Source organism: Heterocephalus glaber, unplaced genomic scaffold, assembly GCF_053883595.1.
Source record: "Heterocephalus glaber isolate CG9 unplaced genomic scaffold, H.glaber_assembly_v1.0 deba00001004, whole genome shotgun sequence".
Classification (NCBI taxonomy): Eukaryota; Metazoa; Chordata; class Mammalia; order Rodentia; family Bathyergidae; genus Heterocephalus; species Heterocephalus glaber.
In genome coordinates, this window is record NW_028258179.1 from 6,215,539 (window position 1) to 6,236,161 (window position 20,623).

At 43.8% G+C, this 20,623-nt stretch overlaps 2 protein-coding genes across 8 annotated transcripts in view; one reads left to right on the plus strand and one right to left on the minus strand.

The window, feature by feature from the left end:
- The window catches only part of LOC101707823 (UDP-glucuronosyltransferase 1A6), a 54,675-nt gene extending 35,602 nt beyond the window's left edge, over positions 1-19,073 (plus strand). For 3 of the 7 annotated variants that reach the window (XM_087209459.1, XM_087209460.1, XM_087209458.1), the window contains 4 exons: positions 16,535-16,666; positions 17,324-17,411; positions 17,654-17,873; positions 18,124-19,073. In XM_087209459.1, the coding sequence (XP_087065585.1) occupies positions 16,535-16,666; positions 17,324-17,411; positions 17,654-17,873; positions 18,124-18,421 (738 nt within the window). In that variant the 3' untranslated portion in view covers positions 18,422-19,073. Of the gene's footprint in view, positions 1-4; positions 447-1,615; positions 1,620-8,127; positions 8,474-8,505; positions 9,016-16,534; positions 16,667-17,323; positions 17,412-17,653; positions 17,874-18,123 lie in introns of those variants that run through there. The other 4 variants (XM_087209461.1, XM_087209463.1, XM_087209462.1 and 1 more) reach the window with 4 other exon arrangements.
- On the minus strand, positions 2,917-4,307 carry LOC147828575 (dnaJ homolog subfamily B member 3-like). The gene has a single exon (XM_087209465.1). The coding sequence runs from the start codon at positions 4,079-4,081 to the stop codon at positions 3,758-3,760; it is 324 nt and encodes a 107-aa protein (XP_087065591.1). The 5' UTR covers positions 4,082-4,307; the 3' UTR covers positions 2,917-3,757.
- Positions 19,074-20,623: the final 1,550 nt, after the last annotated feature.

Genomic DNA, 20,623 nt, shown 5'->3' on the forward strand with positions numbered 1-20,623 from the left:
GCTGTCGGCTTCTGGGGACATGGCCACACCACCGCAGGCGCCTCTGCAAGGCCTAGTGAGGCTGCTGCTCTTGGCATGTGTGACATCACGGGCTGAGTGTGGTAAGGTGCCGGTGGTCCCCATGGAGGGCAGCCACTGGCTCAGCATGAAGGATGTTGTGAGAAAGCTCCATGATGCAGGACACCAGGCTGTGGTCCTGTCCCCTGAAGTCACAGTGCACTTGAAAGGAGAGGACTTCTTCACCCTGAAAACCTATATCTTTTGCTACACTGAGGATGAATATAATGACCTCATGTTGAGCCATATTAAATTGATGTTTGAAACACAGCATTATCTGAAGACATTTTTTAAAAGTATGGCAATGTTGAGAAATGTTTCAGTGATCTATGACAGGTCTTGTGTGGAGATGCTGCATGACCATTCGCTGATCAGCCAACTGAATTCTAGTTCCTTCAATGTGGTTTCATTGGACCCTCTTTTTCCTTTTGGGGCAACACTGGCTATGTATCTACGTATTCCTGGTGTCTTTTTCCTGTGGGCTTCCCATGTAGCCTGGACTTTGAGGACACACTGTCTGAATCCTCCTTCCTATATTCCTCAGTTGCTCACAACATACTCTGACCACATGAGCTTGCTGCAGAGAGTGAAGAACATGCTCTGTTCCTTTCCTTGAATGACCTTTGCCACATGACTTTTACTCCCTACCCAAAGATTCCCTCTGAGCTGTTCCAGAGAGCAGTGTCTGTGGTTGATGTTTTCAGTCATGCTGCCATGAAGCTCTTCAGAGGAGACTTTGTGTTGGAAGACCCCAGGGCCATCATGCCCCACCTCATCTTCATCGGGGGAGTCTCTGTGCCCTGTAATGTAGCTCACTCACCTGTTCTAGGGACCGGGATGTGGACACCTATGTGGGGCCATTTCACCTGCCCCAGGCTATAAGCCTGAATTCAACCCAGATCTTATTCAAGGCCTGCAGGTTTCCCTCTATGAAACCACTGACATTTTTGTTCTGGCTTCTACTCTAAGAACCCTTGTCACGTAGGAATCCTGCTTTCCAGGCTCCAAGGCTGCCGTCCTACTCCACTTTCTCATCTCTCTCTCCCCTCTATTGCAGAGCAGCAATTCTGGAAGCGTGCTTGTTGTCACTGATTTTGTCCTCTGCACTCTGCATTGTCCTCCTTTGCTTTCAATGCCCATTTCGAAGAATTTATCTGTTTTCCTTGTTACTGCTTTCCCTCATTGTCCAGAAATGATTCTACTTTCATGAGGTGGCACAGTAAAGGCTTCCTCTGAAATTTGTAAAATACAGGTCCTCAAAATGAAACTTTCCCCCTGGCTTTACATTTATATTCTCATCCACTATATAGGAGAAAACAGGCCCAATAGAATAGAAGAATTTCCCCTTAGAAAAGTATACCTTTCCACAGCTTACTTTTGAGAGATACAGATAGAGCATAGGCCAGTGAATCCAGTCCTGAGGCTCTTGACTTGTTTCCTGAGTGTGCAGTCTCTTTGTGAAAGAGTTTAAGGAGATTGGGAAAAGAAAGGATTGCAATCTGGGATGAGAAGGCCATAAGAAAAGCGGAATTAGAATTTCATGGAAAGGTAAGCAGAGCCAGGTGAATGATTTCCCAGGACTTGAGAATAGAAGAATGGCATCACAAGGGAGATAGACTGATCTTATAATGGCTGTTTGAAATGAATACGGTGTCTTTCAAATGTTTGTCGGTGTGTGGCTTAAGTGGAACCCAAAACAGCTCTGTGTGGGCCTCCAGCAAGGGCCGGTGTCCGGGTTTGAGTTTTTAATGACCTTGTGAGATGGCAACAGGTGTTGTGTTTGGGGTCCCACATGGATATGGCTTCTCCTGCCTGGTGCCTCTGGAGAATGTGTCCGTGATTTCCTCAAGATGCCCATCTTTTCATCAGTGGAAATGTCCTTGTTTCTCTCCCATTAAAGTCTACTCAAACCTTCCATAGAAACTGAGCATCCACATAGAGGCCTATAGAGCTTGAGCGTTTTGTTGTTTGGTGCTTTTTAAAGCTATTTTACAAAGTTTCTACTTTAAGAATCCTTCATATTAAATGCTTTATATATGTGTGAAAGGAAAACTTCATTCACAGCAGCAGTGATCCTGCATACTTAAAAACTGATCGTTGTATTGATTCTCAACTATTAAATTGTCCAGAGGTATTAAAGACCTCTGATGGATCTTGGTATGCCAAGCTCTTTGCCTATCACTGAACTCTTTGCTGAGCATATTTAGCCAATCATGTTGCTAAAAACACACCCATTTTGTCCGATCCTGAGAGATTTCCAGCACATATAACTGCTATGACACTGCACCTAATCCTATCACCTCAAAACTGCTGACATCCTCAATTTCTTCTGAAACAGACTCAATCCCAGCAAATTACCCAGTGAGTGTCTTCACTGGTGAGAGTTCTGTGGCTGGAGTGAACTCATTTTTCAGGAGCCCTGGTAGTCTGTCTCATTCTAACTTTTCTTGTTCAGTTAATATATAGGAAGCATATGCCCAGGTACCTCGGTGACTGTTGCTGTGATGTGGTTTTAAGAGACCATGTATTCCTATGTTACAACAGTGAATGTCATGTTCCTTTCAGGCTGTTTGCATGTCACTCCATACAGACTGGATTTTAAGGGTCCTGAAAGGTATTCAAAGGCATTCTCACATAGTCCTACCTTGTTGACAATGTGTTCAGGCCTTTTACCTCTGCAAAAAAATTAAGAACTTGTATTTGTTAACCAATTTCAGTTGCCTTTTCTTGTCATGCAATCTTCAGAAAAGGCAGTAAGGAATGGAACACTTTGTGATGGGTTATCCCAAAGAAATAACCTCCAAAAAGGCCATCATGTGGGCCCTAAATTGAGGCAACATGATTTCCTCAGATGTCTGCATAGTGTGTCATCCAATCAATATTTCAGATGACAGATGGCTTTTGTCAAGCTACTTTGATGTATATCCCCCATATGCTAATGGGGGAGATACATACAACTTTAAGGAGAGGCTTGTTTTTTTTTCATTTCCAGCATCCACCATAGTTGTAGAACCAAGTTGGGGCTGCAAACAGTCCATGTAACCTTGAGGCATTGACATAAATATCTTGCCTTCAGCCTTCAGAGTGAGCATCCTGCAGATAACCCTGCTTTCAGGCCAGTGAGATGGATTTCAGACTACTGGCCTCCAGAATTTGGAGAGAATAAATATGCACTAATTGTGGAAATTTGTTGTAACCTAGGAAGTGAATTCTATCCACTTTGCTAGGCTCATCTGCTTTTAAAGAGCCTAGTTATAACATTTTATTTAACCAATGGTTAACTCAATACCCCACCATCATTTACATATTTGGTGTCGAGGTGCAGCAACTGCTCTTTGCCATTTATCAGACGGGACTTCAACTTTCCATCTTCTTCCACGTCTACCCTTCCTTGGCCCTTCTCAATGATTCTCTTGGTAGTGGCTTTTTTGCCATTAACTATTTCGGTGGAAGTTGACATGGACTTGAAGCTGCCTGTTCCACCGCTTCCACAAGACATAGAAAAAGAAGAAAGGCTTCCATTTCCCAGGGAACCAAAGGAAGCAAATTCGGAATCAAAAGAAGAAAAACTACTCTTGAAAGCTGGAAATTCACTGAAGGTAGAGAAAAGGGATTCAGACCTTTTGCTTCCTTGGGAACTCCTCTGGCCTCCAAAAATATCCTCAAGTGGGTCTCCAAAGAAGTCAAATGAGAAAGGGTCCTAGTCCCCGAAGAACTCCTTGAAGACCTCCACCGCGTGGTGGAAGGTGAGGACAAACTCGAAAGTGTCAACAGAGGAGGCCTCGCCAGCGCTGGCACCGCCATCCACTCCTGCCTCACCATAGTGGTCATAGATGCCGCGTTTCTGGGCGTTGGACAGCACCTCATAGCCCTGGGACACTTGCTTAAATCTCCTTTCTGCTTCCTCCTTGTTCTCAGGAGTTTTGTCTGGGTGCCACTTGAGCGCCAGCTTGCGGTATGCCTTCTTGATGGCCTCCGACGAGGCCTGCCGAGGCACACCCGGCACCTCATAGTAGTCCACCATGTTGGGCGGCCGGCGAGGCGAGGGCTTTGGCCTCCAGCCCAAGGGGGCAGGACGAGTGCAAGGTCAGTTGTAGGTGCCCGACGGGGTCGCCCTTGTGACGTGGCAGCTTGTCATTGGTTGAAGTGGAGGTCCCCATCCCAGAATCCACTGCTCTACAGGCTTGCAGAAGCTCTGTGGCGTGACGTGGCCACACCCACTCTGCTCCGCCCATCCTATTGGCTCTGCCCATCCCACACTCCTGCCCTGCCTGTGTCTCTGAATAGGGTAGGAAGGGAGAAAGTTGGAGGCAGCAACGGGGAGACCATGACTCTTGCTACCTTAGGAAATGTTTTTCTTAAAGTCAGCTTCCCCTCAGCCTGGGGGAAGGCTAGGGTGTTAGGAATGGGTGTTGACTGACCCTGGGCTCCAGGCCAGTCATGTGTCAGAGCACTTCACTTCTCAAAAGTTTTGGCCTCAGAACCCATTTGCTTTTGTTTATATGGGTTATTGTATCATCTGTATCGTAGGAGAAAATTAAGCAGAATTTTAAAAAACAAATATTCAGGGTGTCAATATCTTTCACATTTCTTTATTTTATGGTTTATCAGAAGAGAGTTGGAGTCCCGCGCGGGCTTCTGTGTTGAATCTATTGTGGTATCACAACCTGGCCTCCCCTGTCCCTTTGACAGAATGAGAAGGGAACAGTCAGGCAGGATCATTGTTAGGGAAATCCTTTTGACTTTGTAAAATTACCCTGAAAGAATTCTTTGGGATCCCCAGTGTTCCCTAGCTCATGTGAAAATCTCTGGCCTAGAAAATCAACATCATTAAAACTTGTAAGCCATATTCAAAGCACTCTGAGTAAACCGGGGATGTTGTGTCTATTTCCACTAAAACTGCTATGTCATGACTGTGATTTTCTTTTGGGTATTTCTTGATATCTGAGTTCCCTCCACTTTGTCCTTATTCTCTCTTGGACCTGTATTCCTTGCTTTGATCGACTGTGAGGCAACACCCTAATAAGAGCCCCTTTGTTCTAAAAGAGGAATAATTAATTAGTGAACTTTCTAATATTTCATCATGAAGACAGTAGGTCTAACTGAGTGCATTAAACTCACCAGAACAGACTGCCAGGTTCATATCACACAGAGAGGTTGAGCTTGATCGAACCCCTGGACTTGGCACTTGGCAAGGATGCAGTAAATAGTAGTAGGAAGCTTATCGGGAACAGAAGCAGTTCAGGAAAGTATAAAGGGAAATTTCGGGGGAAGGCAAGTGAATGGAGGGAAAAAGGAAGAGGATGGGATCAGGCAGAAGGGCTAGAGAGGAGGAATAAGCTGGGACAGGGGACTGGGGTCCATTCCAGGAAGTCCTGAGGGCAAGGCTGAAGAGCAAGTTTTCTTATGGGCCCTGGGAAGCTATTGACCAAGGTGCCAGAAGTGCCAGTGGGGTGGGGCAGGGCAGGGGCAGCTGACAGGGCGAATTAGAAGGCCAGCTGGAGGGGCTGAGGGAACAGGCCTGGGGCCTTGGAACAGAATCATGGCAGACTGGCCCAAGAGGCAGTGGTAGAATCATCCAGATTCAGCACTTGCTTGGCTGTGCCACCTGGAGCAGAAGAAAGGAAGTTGGTCCGTATAGAAGTGCTCGCTGTCTGTGCAAGTGAGACGGTAGTTCCAGAGTGGAAGCCCACCTGTGAGGAAGACCTGCATTTCTGTGTAGCCGGGTAGCAAAGCACTCAATGGTGGAAGGCAGAACAGAAGAAAATGCTGCAGAAATTTGAGGAAGACAGCCTTGTTTCCCTCTGGAATGTTCCACTCAAGGTCTAGGAAAATGGAGTGTGGATGTTGCTGCTTTGGTAGGGAGCCCTTTTCTGAGCTGATCAGAGGAGTTGAGAGTGTCCCAAGTGGTGGGACTATTAACTTCTAGCTGTCACTTAGCAAAGAACCTCCCTGTGGGTTCCAGGAACCTTTCTTTCACAGACACCCACTCCTCAGTAGCCTCCCAAGCAAGGCTGGGTTGCTCCCCTGTTCTCTTCTTCCTCCTCTGCCAGAGCACATCCCACCCTGCCCTATAACTGCCTGGTTTATTTCTGCCTGCTGGACCTTATAGCAGAGGCCATTTCTTACCTGATTTTCTGAGCCTGCTCGTAACACTGTGTCTCTAATGGAGTAGGGCTCACAGGTCCTTAAAGATTTGGTGAAAGAGAGAATTAGCAATGGAATTTAAGTGTCAGGTCTCCCAAGACCACAAGGTGGAAGCTTTGTTGGGTTATGTAGCAGTGGTTTGCATAGTAGTTTGAGGAAGGATGTGGATTGCTTGAGATTCAGATTAGAAAACAGTATTTTCCTGAGTAGGGGCAGAGTGGTGGCCCCAAACCAAGTAGGTATACAGCAGCCTCAAAACACTTCCAGGGGCTGGGGTTTAGCTCAGTGGCAGAGCACCTGCCTAGCGTGTGTGAGGCCCTGTGTTGATCCCCAACACCACACAATAAATAGATAGATCCAATAGATAAATAGCTCTGAGGCTCGGTGTGATGAAAGAAAAGTCACAAGATCATTATAGTGGCAACAGAGTTTGTGATATCTATCATGTGATCTGCAGATGAACTCTCATGACTTTGGGACTTTGGAAAACCTATCAAAAATTATTGCTTTTAAAGTTTAACTCGAATTGAAGATTTCACAATTGCAGAGGAGGGCTCAATAAAGAACAAAAGCACTGCTACATCTTTCTGCTAGGCCTGAGTAAGAGTGTTGAGGCTGGGCAGAAGCTTCGGGGCATGTGTGTGCACCCCTAAGGAAGCACATCCAAATCTAGAGGGCTGTTGATGAAGGATGCTGGCTTCGGGAAAAGGGAAACTGAGTACCAGAATAAGAAGTGCCTCCATGGGACACCAAAGCTTCAAAGTTAGCCCTTTCTCCATGACCCTTGCAGCATAACTACAGGGATGAATGGCCAGTGATGTTGGGGTCCATGCTTTCTTTCTGGGATGGAATAGAACAGCAGTGGGTCACCAAAGAAAGGCATGTCATGCTCAGCTCTGTCTTCACCCTGGTTGGCCTCTTCTTCAGCAGGAGCTGACCCTGCCTGATCTCCTAGGACACCAGCTGTTGCTGTGTGTGTACCTTCTCCTTCACTGTGGCCTTTTTGTCTGCCTTTTCTGCATTTATGTTAATTGGACAATGACTTGGGGATCACAGCTTTCTTTCTGACTTATAATTCATTGTAAGTTTCAATGAAGGACTTGTGTACTACTCTCCATACTGGAATACAAATTCCAATTTGAATTGGAATTCCAATATAGAGACTGCAAGAGTTGTTAAGAACTAAGAGCTCTGGGCACAGATAACTAGGGCCCAGGTCTTAGCTCTGCCACTGAGGAAATACAGGACTCTGGAATATCTGTTTGCCCCTCTTGGTCTCAGTATCTTTGTAAAATGAGGAAAATACTGTGGTATCTGTCTCACAGGACAGTTCTAAGGGATTACATGAAGTGTGTTGCAGAATGCTTAGCTTGACAGTGCTTTGCACATCGTACAATCTCAGTAAATACAAATTCTCATTCTTGTATTTGTTGATCTGCATCCTTTGGTGGGCTCAATACATATTTGTGAGATAAATGAACTAAAACTCAGTGCCAGTGGTAAGGCAGTGCCCTGAGTGAGTGATGCAGGAGAATGCTTTGACCTCCACAGTCCAAAGGGGAGCTGCACTGGCAGACTCTTTTGTTTCCAAAAGGCTAAGAAATATTGTCTTATTTCTGGAAAAGAAGTCTACTTTGTCACCTTGTGGTCATTTTTCCTCTCTCATAATATTTTCTTGATCTCTGAAAATATCTAATGGATCCAAAGGACTAGAGATATTTTGCTTTCTGTTCTTACTCAAGAATGTGGTTTGAGGATGGAATTCCACCCAACTCATCTGTTGTGGCCTATCAAGAAAACCAGTCAATCATTTCCAAAATTTCCTGCTGTCCTTGCGGACGGGTGGCTTCAATCATATGACACGATCAAACATTAACTTAGTGTGTACTAACTTCTGGCTATATGAGAGTAGGAGAAGGGGAGCAAAGCCAAGGGCACCATGGCCATGGCATCCCTGCGCCCACTTCTGCTTGTCCTGGGCCTCCTGCTGTGTGTGCTCGGGCCCTCAGTGTCCCATGCTGGGAAGCTGTTGGTGGTCCCAGCAGACGGCAGCCACTGGCTGAGCATGCTTGGAGTCATCCCGCAGCTGCAGCAGAATGGACATGAAATTGTGGTCATGGCCCCAGAGGCCCTGTTGTACATAAAAGAAGGCTCATCTTACACATTGAAGACGTACCCTGTGCCATTCCAGAGTGAGGACGTGGAGGCCAGTTTTGTTGAACTTGGCCCTAGCCAAGTTTTACTTTTGGAAACTATGCTTTCCTGCAGCGTATGATCAAAATATACAAGAAAGTCAAAAAGGACTCTGCTACAATTTTCTCTGGCTGTTCCCACCTCATGCACAACAAGGAGCTGATGGCCTCCCTGGTGGAAAGCAGCTTCGATGTTGTGTTGACCGACTCTTTCTTCCCTTGTGGTGCCATCATCCCTCAGTACCTGGCTCTGCCTGCTGCTTTCTTCCTGAATGCATTGCCATGTGGCCTGCACTTTGAAGCCACCCAATGTCCCAACCCACTGTCTTATGTGCCTAGGTCTATGTCCTTGAACCCAGATCGCATGAGCTTCCTGCAGCGGGTGAAGAATGTGCTCATTGCCTTGACAGAGAAAGTCATGTGCAATATGGTTTATTCCCCCTATTCGCTCCTTGCTTCAGAAGTCCTTCAGAGAGACGTGACTATCCGGGATCTTCTGGCTTCTGCATCTATCTGGCTGCTCAGAACTGACTTTGTGAATGAGTATCCCAGGCCCACCATGCCCAATATGGCTTTTATTGGTGGGATCAACTGCCTTGCCAAAAACCTGCTCTCCCAGGTGTGTATCAGAGTGGATTTTTTGCATGCCTGTACTCTTGGGAGTTCTTTAGATGAAGGAGCTTTCTGAAGGTATGTGCAAAGTGAACATACTGAGATAGTTTTAAAGACTTCTTTTGTTAATTTCTATTTCCAAGTCTCCTAGGTTTGAGGTTTTTATTTTATTTGTTTTCATTCACTGATCCTGCATTGGTGGAGAAAATTCTGGGCTGAAAATAGTTCTTCATATTCCTATAATTGCATACAGGTGTGTATATAATTTTTATTGCTTGTTTTACAAAATAGGGCAGCAATGTAAGCCCTTTACTCACTTGTTAATATGCGGTGGCTATTGCTCTGGTTCTGAATAGTATTTCTGGTTTTTAACTGACCAACCGTATTTCATGGTATTTAGGTCCTACAGTTTATTCTGCTGGCTGTCTAATCTAGTTTTCTATGAAGAACATTGGAATTTGTATTCCAGGACTTTCTGTTGTTGTGACAAAAACATTCTCAGCAAAGATCAAATGTTTTGCATGTTTCTTCATATTTGTTCTGTTTGTAACGTATTCTTATTAGGTCTGTTTTACCACTATGATTGTGCTACTTTTTCCAGTGCTAGCCAAATGCTCACTACGTAGCTATCTTCCCCAAAATTGCTTTTTATTAAAGTGTGTTTTTGAGACAGTGTCTCTCTACCTTGCTAAGTTTCCCAGGGTGAGCTCAAACTCGCAAGCCTGCTGCCTCAGATCTTGAAAGTGCTGGGATTGCAGGTGTGTGCCACCACGCCTGGCTGCTTTTCATACATTAAAAAAAACCTAACATGTAGTCATTTTCTCATAAAGGAACTTTAGGTTCTTTTGTTCTAAGTTCCATGCCAAATATCAAGGGTATTGAATTCACTAGACTTTCTGAGAACAGTTGAACGACTCCAGCACTAGCAAAGATTCTTGTCTGGGTGCTGATTTGAATGGAAATTGATGTTTATTTTATCATTTTGCATTATGTTTGCCACTGTTTGGGACAAATAGTCTCTATCAAAATTATTTCTTTCTTTACTTTAGGATCTTTATGAGAGAGGCCGCTCACTTTTATCAACTGGATTTATGGTGTTTAATGATGTAATCATATCCCCCCTCCCCACAAATTTGTCTGTGAATTGCACAGAGTACATATTGGTGCTGGCTTGCTGGTGTCAGCAGGCTGAGATGTGAACATATCTGTGTAAATTGTACCTGATAGTAGCCTTCTTTTCCTTGTTCAGTGTTTCAATCAGAAATTCCACTTTTTAAGCATTAATCTCTCTACCTCATATTATTTTTGTTTACATTTTCCTGGTACCTCCTTAGTACACTTTGTCTTTGAGCTTTGCTTTTGTTTTTTTAACAACATGGAGTTGATATGTTTAATCTGGTCAGATATATTGCTATAATTGGTTCATTTTGCATGCTGGAATTTACCAATGGGTAGATTTGATGGTAATGCTTCCAATTTATGCTATGTTTTGTTTACTTTGCCGTTTTCCCTTTGTGTGACTTTTGCAGTTTGGGAAGTTACTGTTTATTTTCTCTTTGCCCCTTTGTTAGTTAAAAAGTGCTTCTCTGTACTTCCAGTCCTCTAGTGCCAATTGTCCCATATCCAACCCTCTTGGTAAAAGTCCTGAACTTCAAGAATAAAGATAAGGAAAAAAGGAATAGACTCTCCATCAAAATTTTTAAAAACAGAAAGGGTTGAGAATGTATCTTAGTGGGAGGGTACATTCATGAACCCCTGATTTAGTCCACAGTGCTACAAAAAACATTTGCCAGGTACCTCTGTCTCAAGCACTTGGGAGTCTGAGGCAGGATGACGACCAGTTCAAGGCCAGCCTGGGCAACTTAGCAAGACCTTTCAGTCTCAAAACAAAATAAAAAGGGTGAAGGATGCAGCCTAGTGGTAGAGCACCCCTGGGTTTGATCCCTGGCACCACACGTGTGAGCGCACACACACACACACACACACACACACACACACACACATGAGAATAAAGATAAAAATCTTCATTCCATTCAGGGAGTCCCCAGAGAAAGCATGACCTGGCTTTGACATGTGTTTGGTGGATCTAGAAGTGACAAGAATAGCACTGTGAGAAAGGATTGAACCCCATGCGATTCCTGTGTCATTTGTCGCTTCTTTGTCATGGTAAGAGACTGTGTTTGTGTACAGCAGCGATTCAGAGATTGCAGGTAGCGACTTATGTTTTGTCAGAGAACAATTGCTCCATGGAAGACAGGGCAGCAGAGAGTGAGAGAAGAAAGACAAGGGCACCTTTGTGGACAGGGAAGCTGGAGGGATGTGTGGTTGACTCAGGACACAAAATAGCACAGCGGCAGTTTCTAACATGGACTGGGTTCTAGAAACAAAAGGTGCTTGAGAAGGAAAAATCAACAAAAAGCCTACAACTGCGAAAATGAAACTCTCAGTCTAACTTAGGCTCTGATCTAAAGGTCTGTGTTAGACAGGGAGGCCTCAGCAGAGTGGGGAAGTCTTTTCTCAGGTCTTAAAGGATGAAGAGGCATCTCATTTGTTTTTTTCTTTTGGGAAAGGAACAGGCGGTGGGGAAACCAAAGGTTATACACAGTTAACATGGTGACTCACTCTGGCTCTCCCATGGCCCGTGAAGTCACCCAAAGAGTTGGGAAGTTTATCAAGTAAGGGATGGAGCACACCTCTATTGGGGCCCATAACAGGTGGCAGACATGGCAATTAGACAAAAGAAACAAATAAAAGGAATAAAGATAGGAAATGAAGAAGTCAAATTGTCATTATTTGCAGATGACATGATACTCTATAGAGAAGACCCCAAGAACTCCATCAAAAGTCTTCTAGACTTCATAACCAAATTCAGTCAAGTAGCTGGTTACAAGGTCAACACACAAAAATCAATAGCTTTCCTCTACACAAATGACAGACTCACTGAGACAGAAGTAGGGCAAACAATTCCTTTCACAATAGCAACCAAAAAACTGAAATACCTAGGAATCAACCTAACGAAAGAAATCAAAGAACTCTTCTCTGGAAACTATGGCACTCTGAAAAGAGAGATTGAAGATGATATCAGAAAATGGACAGACATCCCCTGCTCCTGGGTAGGAAGGATTAATATAGTGAAAATGGCCATACTTCCAAAACTGCTATATAGATTTAATGTAATTCCAATGGAGATCCCAGCAGCATACTTCATGGACCTTGAGAAAACAATCCAAAAATTCATTTGGAACAAGAAGAGACGCAGAATAGCAAAAGCAATTCTAGGTAACAGAGACATGGCAGGGGGTATCAAAATCCCCAATATGCAACTATACTACAAAGCTACTGTGATAAAAACAGCATGGTACTGGCAAATAAAACAGACCTGAGGACCAGTGGAACAGATTAGAAGATGCAGAAACAATGCCAGACACACTCAGCCATCTCATCTTCGATAAAGGAGCCAAACATCCTCACTGGAGGAAAGATAGCCTCTTTAATGAATGGTGCTGGAAAAACTGGGCTTCAACTTGCCAAAGATTAAAACTAGACCTGTATCTCTCACCATGCACTAAACTAAAATCAAAATGGATTAAAGATCTAAATATTAAAATAGAAACTCTGAACCAGTTGGAACAGAGGTTAAGTAGAACTCTTGAAGACATCGGAGTAGGAAAAGAATTTATGAACAAAACCTCAGTTGCCCATGAATTAGCACAAACAATCAACAAGTGGGATCTCTTCTTATTAAAAGGCTTCTGCACAGCAAGAGAAACCACCAGCACTGTGAAGAGACAACCCACAATGTGGGAAAAAATCTTCACCTGCTCTTCCTCAGACAAAGGTCTACTATCTTGAATCTATAAAGAATTTAAAAAATCAGACCTCCCAAATTTAAAGATCCAATCTGACAATGGGCATCTGAAATGAACAGACATTTCTCAGACAAAGAAGTAGAAATAGCAAATAAATACATGAAAAAATGTTCAACATCACTGGTCATTCAAGAGATGCAAATGAAAACAACACTGAGATTCCACCTCACTCCAGAAAGAATGGCTGCTATCATGAAATCAACCAATAAGAAATGCTGGTGGGGCTGTGGGGAAAGAGGAACCCTGCTCCACTGCTGGTGGGAGTGTAGACTGGTGCAAGCACTGTGGAAATCAGTATGGAGATACCTCAAAGAACTAGGACTGGAAGCCCCATTTGACCCCGCTATTCCACTGTTGGAGATCTTCCCCAAAGAATTAAAAGAATCATACCACAGTGATATATGTGCACCCATGTTCATAGCAGCACAGTTTGTAATAGCTAAAACTTGGAAACAGCCCAAATGCCCATCAACTGGAGACTGGATCAAGAAAATGTGGTTTTTTTATAAAGTGGAGTACTACTCAGCCATCAAAAATGAGAAATTAGAGACATTTATAGCTAAGTGGATGCACATTGAGGCGATACTCTTAAGTGAAATAAATAGGACACACATGTGTAAATACCGAATAGTTTCTCTAGTGTGAGAAACTGCAAGTGTAAATAAGGACTAAATGTATACTAGGTAATGTGAAATAGGAAGAAAAGGGGCAAAGGGGAAGGAAGTGGGAGGGCTAGGGGAAAGGATAGAAGGGAATGGGATTAATATGAGAAAATGGAAAAATAGGAACAAAATCTTTGTAAATAGGGAGGACTGGAGGGGTTGAAGGGAGGGCTGGGCAAGGGTGAAAAATAAGAACCAAGAGAGACTATGTAAAGGTGCCAATTTCCACTGATGAATGTCATTATATTGTATACCTAAAATGTACCAATGATTAGAATGAATAATGGATAATGCAAAATAGGAAGAAAAGGTCCAAAGGGGTAGGGGTAATGGGAGGGGCAGGGGAAAGGAAAGAAGGGAAAGGAAAAATGATGAGAAATGGAAAAAATGGAAATAAAGTCTTTGTAAATAGGGAAGGGTGGAGGGCGTGAAGGGAGGGCTAGGAATGGGGAAAAAATAAGAACCAAGATGCATCATGTAAAGGTACAATTCCCAATGAGAAATGTAATTGTGTTGTATTCCTACAATGTACCAATAAAAGAATTTAATTAAAAAAAAACAGGTGGCAGAGATAACACAATCTCTGCAGCTTGCTCTGCCTTCACGTAGATAAACTTACCTGCTATTTAAACTTTAGTTCAGTCCTGCTGTTTGACTTTGGGTGCTGATGGACCTGTGGTTTGATATGCGTTAATCACATCCTAGTAGCTGAGTGGGCATGGGAGGTGCGAAGGAGTGTAAGCTGACTCTCCCTTCTTGAGGGATGCAGCCTGGAGGAGGGAAGGTGTGGGGCAGTGCAGGGCAGCCTCTGCCCTCACTTGGCAGTAAGCTTGGCTCCAGCTGGCAGGGAAGGGGGCAGAGGGAGGGGAGTGGTGTGGCCCTGGGGAGGGAGGGAGGACTTCAGAACAGCCACCAGCAGGATGTCCTTGCCACAAACTTCAAGTGTAGTGTGGCGGTGGTGGAAGGGACAAGCCTGGCCTCTCTGAGCTTGCAGATGGGCATGGACTAGCCAGTGGTGGCTCACCTTTTACAGCTTTTTCTTTCTTTAATTCATTCATTTTATTGGTACATTTTATGTATGCAATATGATGACATTCATCATTGGGAACCTGTACTTTTACATGATGTATCTTGGTTCTTATTTTGTTCCCCTTCCCCTGCTCTCCCTTCAACGCCTCCACTGCTCCCTATTTACAAAGACTTTGTTTCCATTTCTTCCTTTTCTCCTATTTTTTCCTGTCCCTTTTTTCCTTTCTCCTAGCCCTTCCACTTCCCCTTCCCCTTTAGACCTTTTCTTCCTGTTTCACATTATCAATTATACATTTTGATCCTTATTTACACTTTTAGTTTCTCTCACCAGTATGTGTGTCCTATTTATTTAACTTAAGAGTATGTCCTCAATATGCATCCATTTAGGTCTAAGTGACTCTATTTTCTCAATCTTTATGACTGAGTAGTACTCCATTTTATTAAAAAAACCCCACATCTTCTTAATCCATTCTCCTTTTAATCTTTCAATGATACTAACAGCCCACTGGGGCACATGTTCTATAGGTTCACCACCACTGGACTAGGCCAAGACACAGCTGCTATGGGCCTAGAGCCTGTGGCCTGGTTGGAAGGAGAGTGAGTATGCTTTGGGGAAGGGTTCAGGGTTGATCTTGGCAATTCCAGCACCTTGAGGTTAGAGCTCAGCAGAAGTCACTGTTCAAGTAATTGTGTATGCTGAACCTTGTTGGATTTGTTCTGTCTTACAGGTAAGGTGCTCAAGGTCCTGCTTTGCCCAGTATTTTAACACTGAAGGTATCATGTGCCAGGGACCCTCAGCTGTGGGCAAAACTCTGCCCTGCCTGCACATTCTTTGGAAATATACAAAATCATTTGTGAGCTTTTTGAGGGTTAATTAGGTCATTACCAGCATATCATTCAGTCAGGGTTTACTAGGGAAACATATAACACAAGGCATACCAATATATAAGAATTTACAAGATTGGCTTACAATGGCTGCCCACAGAGTCAGATGTGGAATAGTGCAGGGGGTCTGTCTGAACTCTGGAGACTGAAGTATTCAGTCAGAGGTCTGGAGCTCACTGCAGTGTCCTGTGGGAGTCCTGTGAATCAGGAGGCTGATGGGCCTGTGATGGAGGCCGAAGGGTCTACAGAGGAAGCTAAGCGGTCTGCCCTGGAAGCAGGAGATGATGTCCAAGGTGAAGGGGACGACTGGAGCTCCTCCAAAGAAACAGAAGCAGATCTGCCCCTCTTCATTTCCCCATTTCTTTTCATTACCACCCAGGTGACAAGACACTCTAGGGTGGGTCCTCCACAGTCTCGGGTGTGGAATTGCTGAGCCAGTTTAGTTGAGATTCCCTTAATCAAACTGATGCAATCCATCAACCATCACAACCAGTGTGTAGACTGGTAGGACAGAATTGATGCACAGAGTTGAACTGCCAGGGAGTGTGACTGCACATGCATGTACACACATATGCATGGACATGCATGGATGTGTATACACGTACGTGCATGTGCCTCTGCTTTTATTTTGGAAAATTAACTTGTTGCCAGGATTCTCTATCTCAAGAAAACCCCACAGGTAAAAAAGAAGCCTTTCTCCTTTGCAAAGGGCAAAGCGGGATGCGTGTATCGCATTTAATGCATGTAAATTTAGTATATTGCTCTCAAGCTTACTGCTAACAGGCTGATTTAAACTTTATAGAAAGAATCGATGGCTAGTGGTGCATTACATCCTACCATAGAAACTCACACATTAATAATTGTTTCCTTGGCCCAGAGATTTAGCTCAGTGGTTCCACCACCTGCCTTGCACACTCAAGGACCCAAGTTTGATCCCAGTACCAAAAAGAAAAATGTTTCCTTTATTTCATACATACTGAATCATGTTCTTCAGAGGAAGATCTCAAATTCAGAGCTTAGAGTATCTAGTCACCAAAGAATATCAGAAATGATTAACTGAAAATTTCTTTTTTGGCTCTAGGAATTTGAAGGTTATGTTAATGCTTCTGGAGAACATGGAATTGTGGTTTTCTCTTTGGGATCCATGATTTCAGACATTCCGGAAAAGAAAGCTATGGCCATTGCTGAGGGTTTGGGCAAAGTTCCTCAAACGGTGAGAGAACTCTGTATGACTCGTTCATATCTGTCTTCATAGGAATTACAACCCCAGACTTTCTGCATCCAAATTAATTGCCTTAGTTGGAACTTTGCATTTGATGTCCCGTGCCACTTCCCAACTACTAATCCAAAGTTCTTCCCTTTATTATTTTTTTTTCACTTTAACTCTCAGCTACTCATCAGCCAAGGTCCACTTCACTCTGAAGTCTCATTTTCTCTGAGAGATCCTAAAATATTAGGGAGAATATAGTTAAAAATAAATATGATATTGTTTCTTCCTGTATTTAATAAGAATGTCTCCAAAAAGCTGTTTGATAGGACACTGAATGTGCTGTGCATGTTGCTGCTTATATATCTCTGCATTGAGTTGATTTATTAATTAAACTTTCCCTGACAGTGCAGAAAAGTGAAAAAATTCTAAATGCACAGCTTGGTGCCTTTTTGTATTGACATAGCAAGCACACCCTGATCGCTATGCCTCTGGGACAAGATGCAGGATACCGCCAGCCCCAAAGCCCTTCTTAATGCTAAACCACCTGCTCCTGTAGAGTTACGTCCATTCTGTTCATTGGGAGGACTCATTCCAGAAGCTTAGATTTTAAAACATCATACCATGTTTTTTGTTAAATTGTGTTCTTTTTGTCCCTGCAAGGTCCTGTGGCGCTACACTGGAACTCCACCATCAAATCTTGCAAAGAATACGATCCTTGTGAAGTGGTTACCCCAGAATGATCTGCTTGGTATGTTGGGAGAATTTGATGTGTAGGTCAAACCAGGTTAAATAAAGAAATGGCTTAGGCAGAGGATACTTTAGCTTGACAATCCCATGGCCAGCAGGACTCACCTTACCTTTTATCTGAGGGCTATGGCTCTCTCTGCACGCTTCTGCAAGGGCCTTGTGGAGATAATGCTGAGCATTCCCATGTTTGGCTAGAAGATTGGGCCACTTGACTGCCGCATCTCTCCCTGTTGTGCTTCTCAGGTCACCCAAAGACCCGGGCGTTTATCACACATTCTGGCTCCCATGGTATCTATGAAGGAATATGCAATGGTGTCCCCATGGTCATGATGCCCTTGTTTGGAGATCAGATGGACAATGCAAAGCGCATGGAGACACGGGGAGCTGGTGTGACCTTGAATGTCCTTGAAATGACTTCTGATGATTTAGCAAATGCTCTAAAAAAGGTCATCTATGACAAAAGGTAAGAGAAAAACTAAAGAAGAATACTACCTGTATTTTCCCCGTCCCCTTCCTCCCTTCCTTCTCCTCTCCCTCCACTGCTCCTCCTTCATAAAGAACATTTAAGTGTGTGTGTTTTCTTAGTGTTATAGAAACATATTACCCTACCAAGTCAGAAAAGTTGATCACCACCCTAGCTGGAAGGAGGCATAAGGGGTGGATTGTGCATTGTGTGGTGTCCCAGGCATTCACATAACTGTCTTGGTGCTTAGCTACAAGGAGAACATCGTGCGCCTCTCCACCTTGCACAAGGACCGACCCATAGAGCCACTGGACCTGGCTGTGTTCTGGGTGGAATTCGTGATGAGGCACAAGGGGGCGCCACACCTGCGCCCTGCAGCCCACGACCTCACCTGGTACCAGTACCACTCCTTGGACGTGATCGGCTTCCTCCTGGCCATTACGCTGTCTGTGTCCTTCATCACCTTCAAGTGTTGCGCCTATGGCTTCCGGAAATGCTTTGGGAAAAAGGAGCATGTGAAGAAAACCCCAAAATCCAAGACACATTGAGAAGTGGGTTGGGAGAAAGGAGAAAATCTAATCCATTCTCTAATCAAATGCACACTTGAAAACAGAGTTAATGTGAAATTCTCTTTACTCTCATTAAAGAAATCCCTTAGGAAATCTTAGACAACCTTGAAATATTTTTTAATAAAAATAATTGAATCACTGGTTACCTCTATAGTCAAAGGTATTTGAATATGTATTCTACCTCCCCAGGATCTTGAGTCTGTGCTGTCCTTGTTGTTTGTCAAATGACTTACAGAGGGCAATATTTTTCTTACTCAGAAAAGTTGCCTGTTTGGGAGTACAGGATTCAGAGGTGGGCCCAGGGTGGTTTAAGGTCACGATTTCTGTAGCCTCCTGTTGTTAGTGCCTCAGCAGTGATGGTTGGTCCCTCTTACTGTCATGCTTCATAGGTGTCGCTCTGTGTGTTTAGAGAAGGAAACCTTTTGTACCTTTAGGGTATCAACGAATGGCTTGGAATCCTTGAAAACAACATCATTTCCAACTTTGGGGGGAAAATTGATGGGTGATGGTAATAACTGATTGTGTCAACTGGATTGGAATTTGATAAGAGCCAAAGTATCAGGCTGGGGGAGTATGTTTTTTTAATGTTTCCCATAATTACAATTTTATTAATAAATTCACATTAATTATATTTCAGAGGTGTTTTTCTCATCATTGGTGTTGGATTTATTTACATATTATTGCACTGCATTTTCTAATTATGAAAGTAATACATGATGATTACAGGAAATGTGTAAAGTCTGGAGGTTTGCAAATACATGCACATACATTACATGTGTGCACGTGCACACACACACACACACACACACACACACGAAAACTCACCAGTAGTTACATCGCCCCGAAACAACCACTGTCACTAGTATGGTTTGGATCTTGGGTGTCACCCAAAATCCCACGTGCTGCAGGCTTGATCCCCAGCCCAGGGGACCAGTGGGAGGCAGTGGAGCCCTTAGGTGATGGGGCCTACTGGGAAGAAGTTATGCCACCAGGCTTGGCCCTGAGGGGACACTGGGACTGTGGCTCCTTCCTGTCTCTCTCTGCTTCCCAGACAACAAGTGGTTAGCAGCCTCTACTGCCCCCTACTCCTGCAGTGTGCTGCCTTGCCACTGGCCAAAAATAACAGGGCCAAGTGATCATGGCTGAAATCTTTGATTTCTATCAGGTATTTGCTATGCTTAGGGAAATCTTGTGAACACAGCTACTATTTTTGAAAGTACATATTCTTATAAAATACTGTAGACTTCGTGTATGTGTGTGTGTGTGTGTGTTTGTATGTGTGTGTGTGGTGCACATCTGTAATTTCAGCTCTCAGAAAGGCTGAGGCTTGATGATTGCAAGTTTGAGTCCAGCCTGGAAACTTAGTGTTTTAATGAGATTGTCCCAAAATAAGAGATAAAAAAGGGCTGGAGAGGTAGCTCAGTGTGAAGACCTTGGGTTCAATCCTCAGTAACACACACATACACACAAACACACACATACACAAATTGCATTACTACAGCAAAATGCTTTAGGCAAGTAACTTGTAAAGAGAAAAAGTTTATTTAGCTCACAGGCTTAGAGGCTCAAAGGCATGGTGCCTGCACTTGCTCAGTTCTGGTAAAGTGGCAACAGGTGGCTCCTCATGGTAGGAGCCTATGTAAGAGCAAACAAGGGATCATATCTTGACTTGTGTGTCTGGGGCACGGGGGGTCCTGATTTCCAATTTAAAGCATTTGTCTTCTTTCTATTGACATTCATCTCCATAGCAACCACACCCTCCTTGGCCACACCCTTGCATTTTTTTACTTTCTTCTTGACCACGTTTCGAATGTTGTATCTTTGTGTTCTGCTCCCTTTTGTTCCTGATTCCCACTGTAAATGTGGCTAAAAGCAGACAGTGACATCCATTCCATAGTCTGAAGGATTTGCTATTTTGAGATTTTTCTCCAGTAAGGTCAGCCATGCCCAGAGTCTCCGGGAATGGGCACAATGGAGCCAAATTCTTGGCCATGGTGTAGCAAAAGCAGTCTTTTCTCCAGGTCACCAGTGAGATCCTCATTTCCACCTGAAACATCCATGTAGCCTTCCTGTCCTCATTTCTACGAGTGTTCTGGCCATCTGAGCCCCCATTAGAGTCATCTATAGTGCTCTGTAGACAGTACTTTCAGTTTCCCCTCCCAGCTCCTCCAAACCCATCCC

Excerpts from the sequence above, each read along its gene's own strand:
- LOC147828575 (XM_087209465.1), bottom strand. The coding sequence starts at position 4,081 with ATGGTGGACTACTATGAGGTGCCGGGTGTGCCTCGGCAGGCCTCGTCG.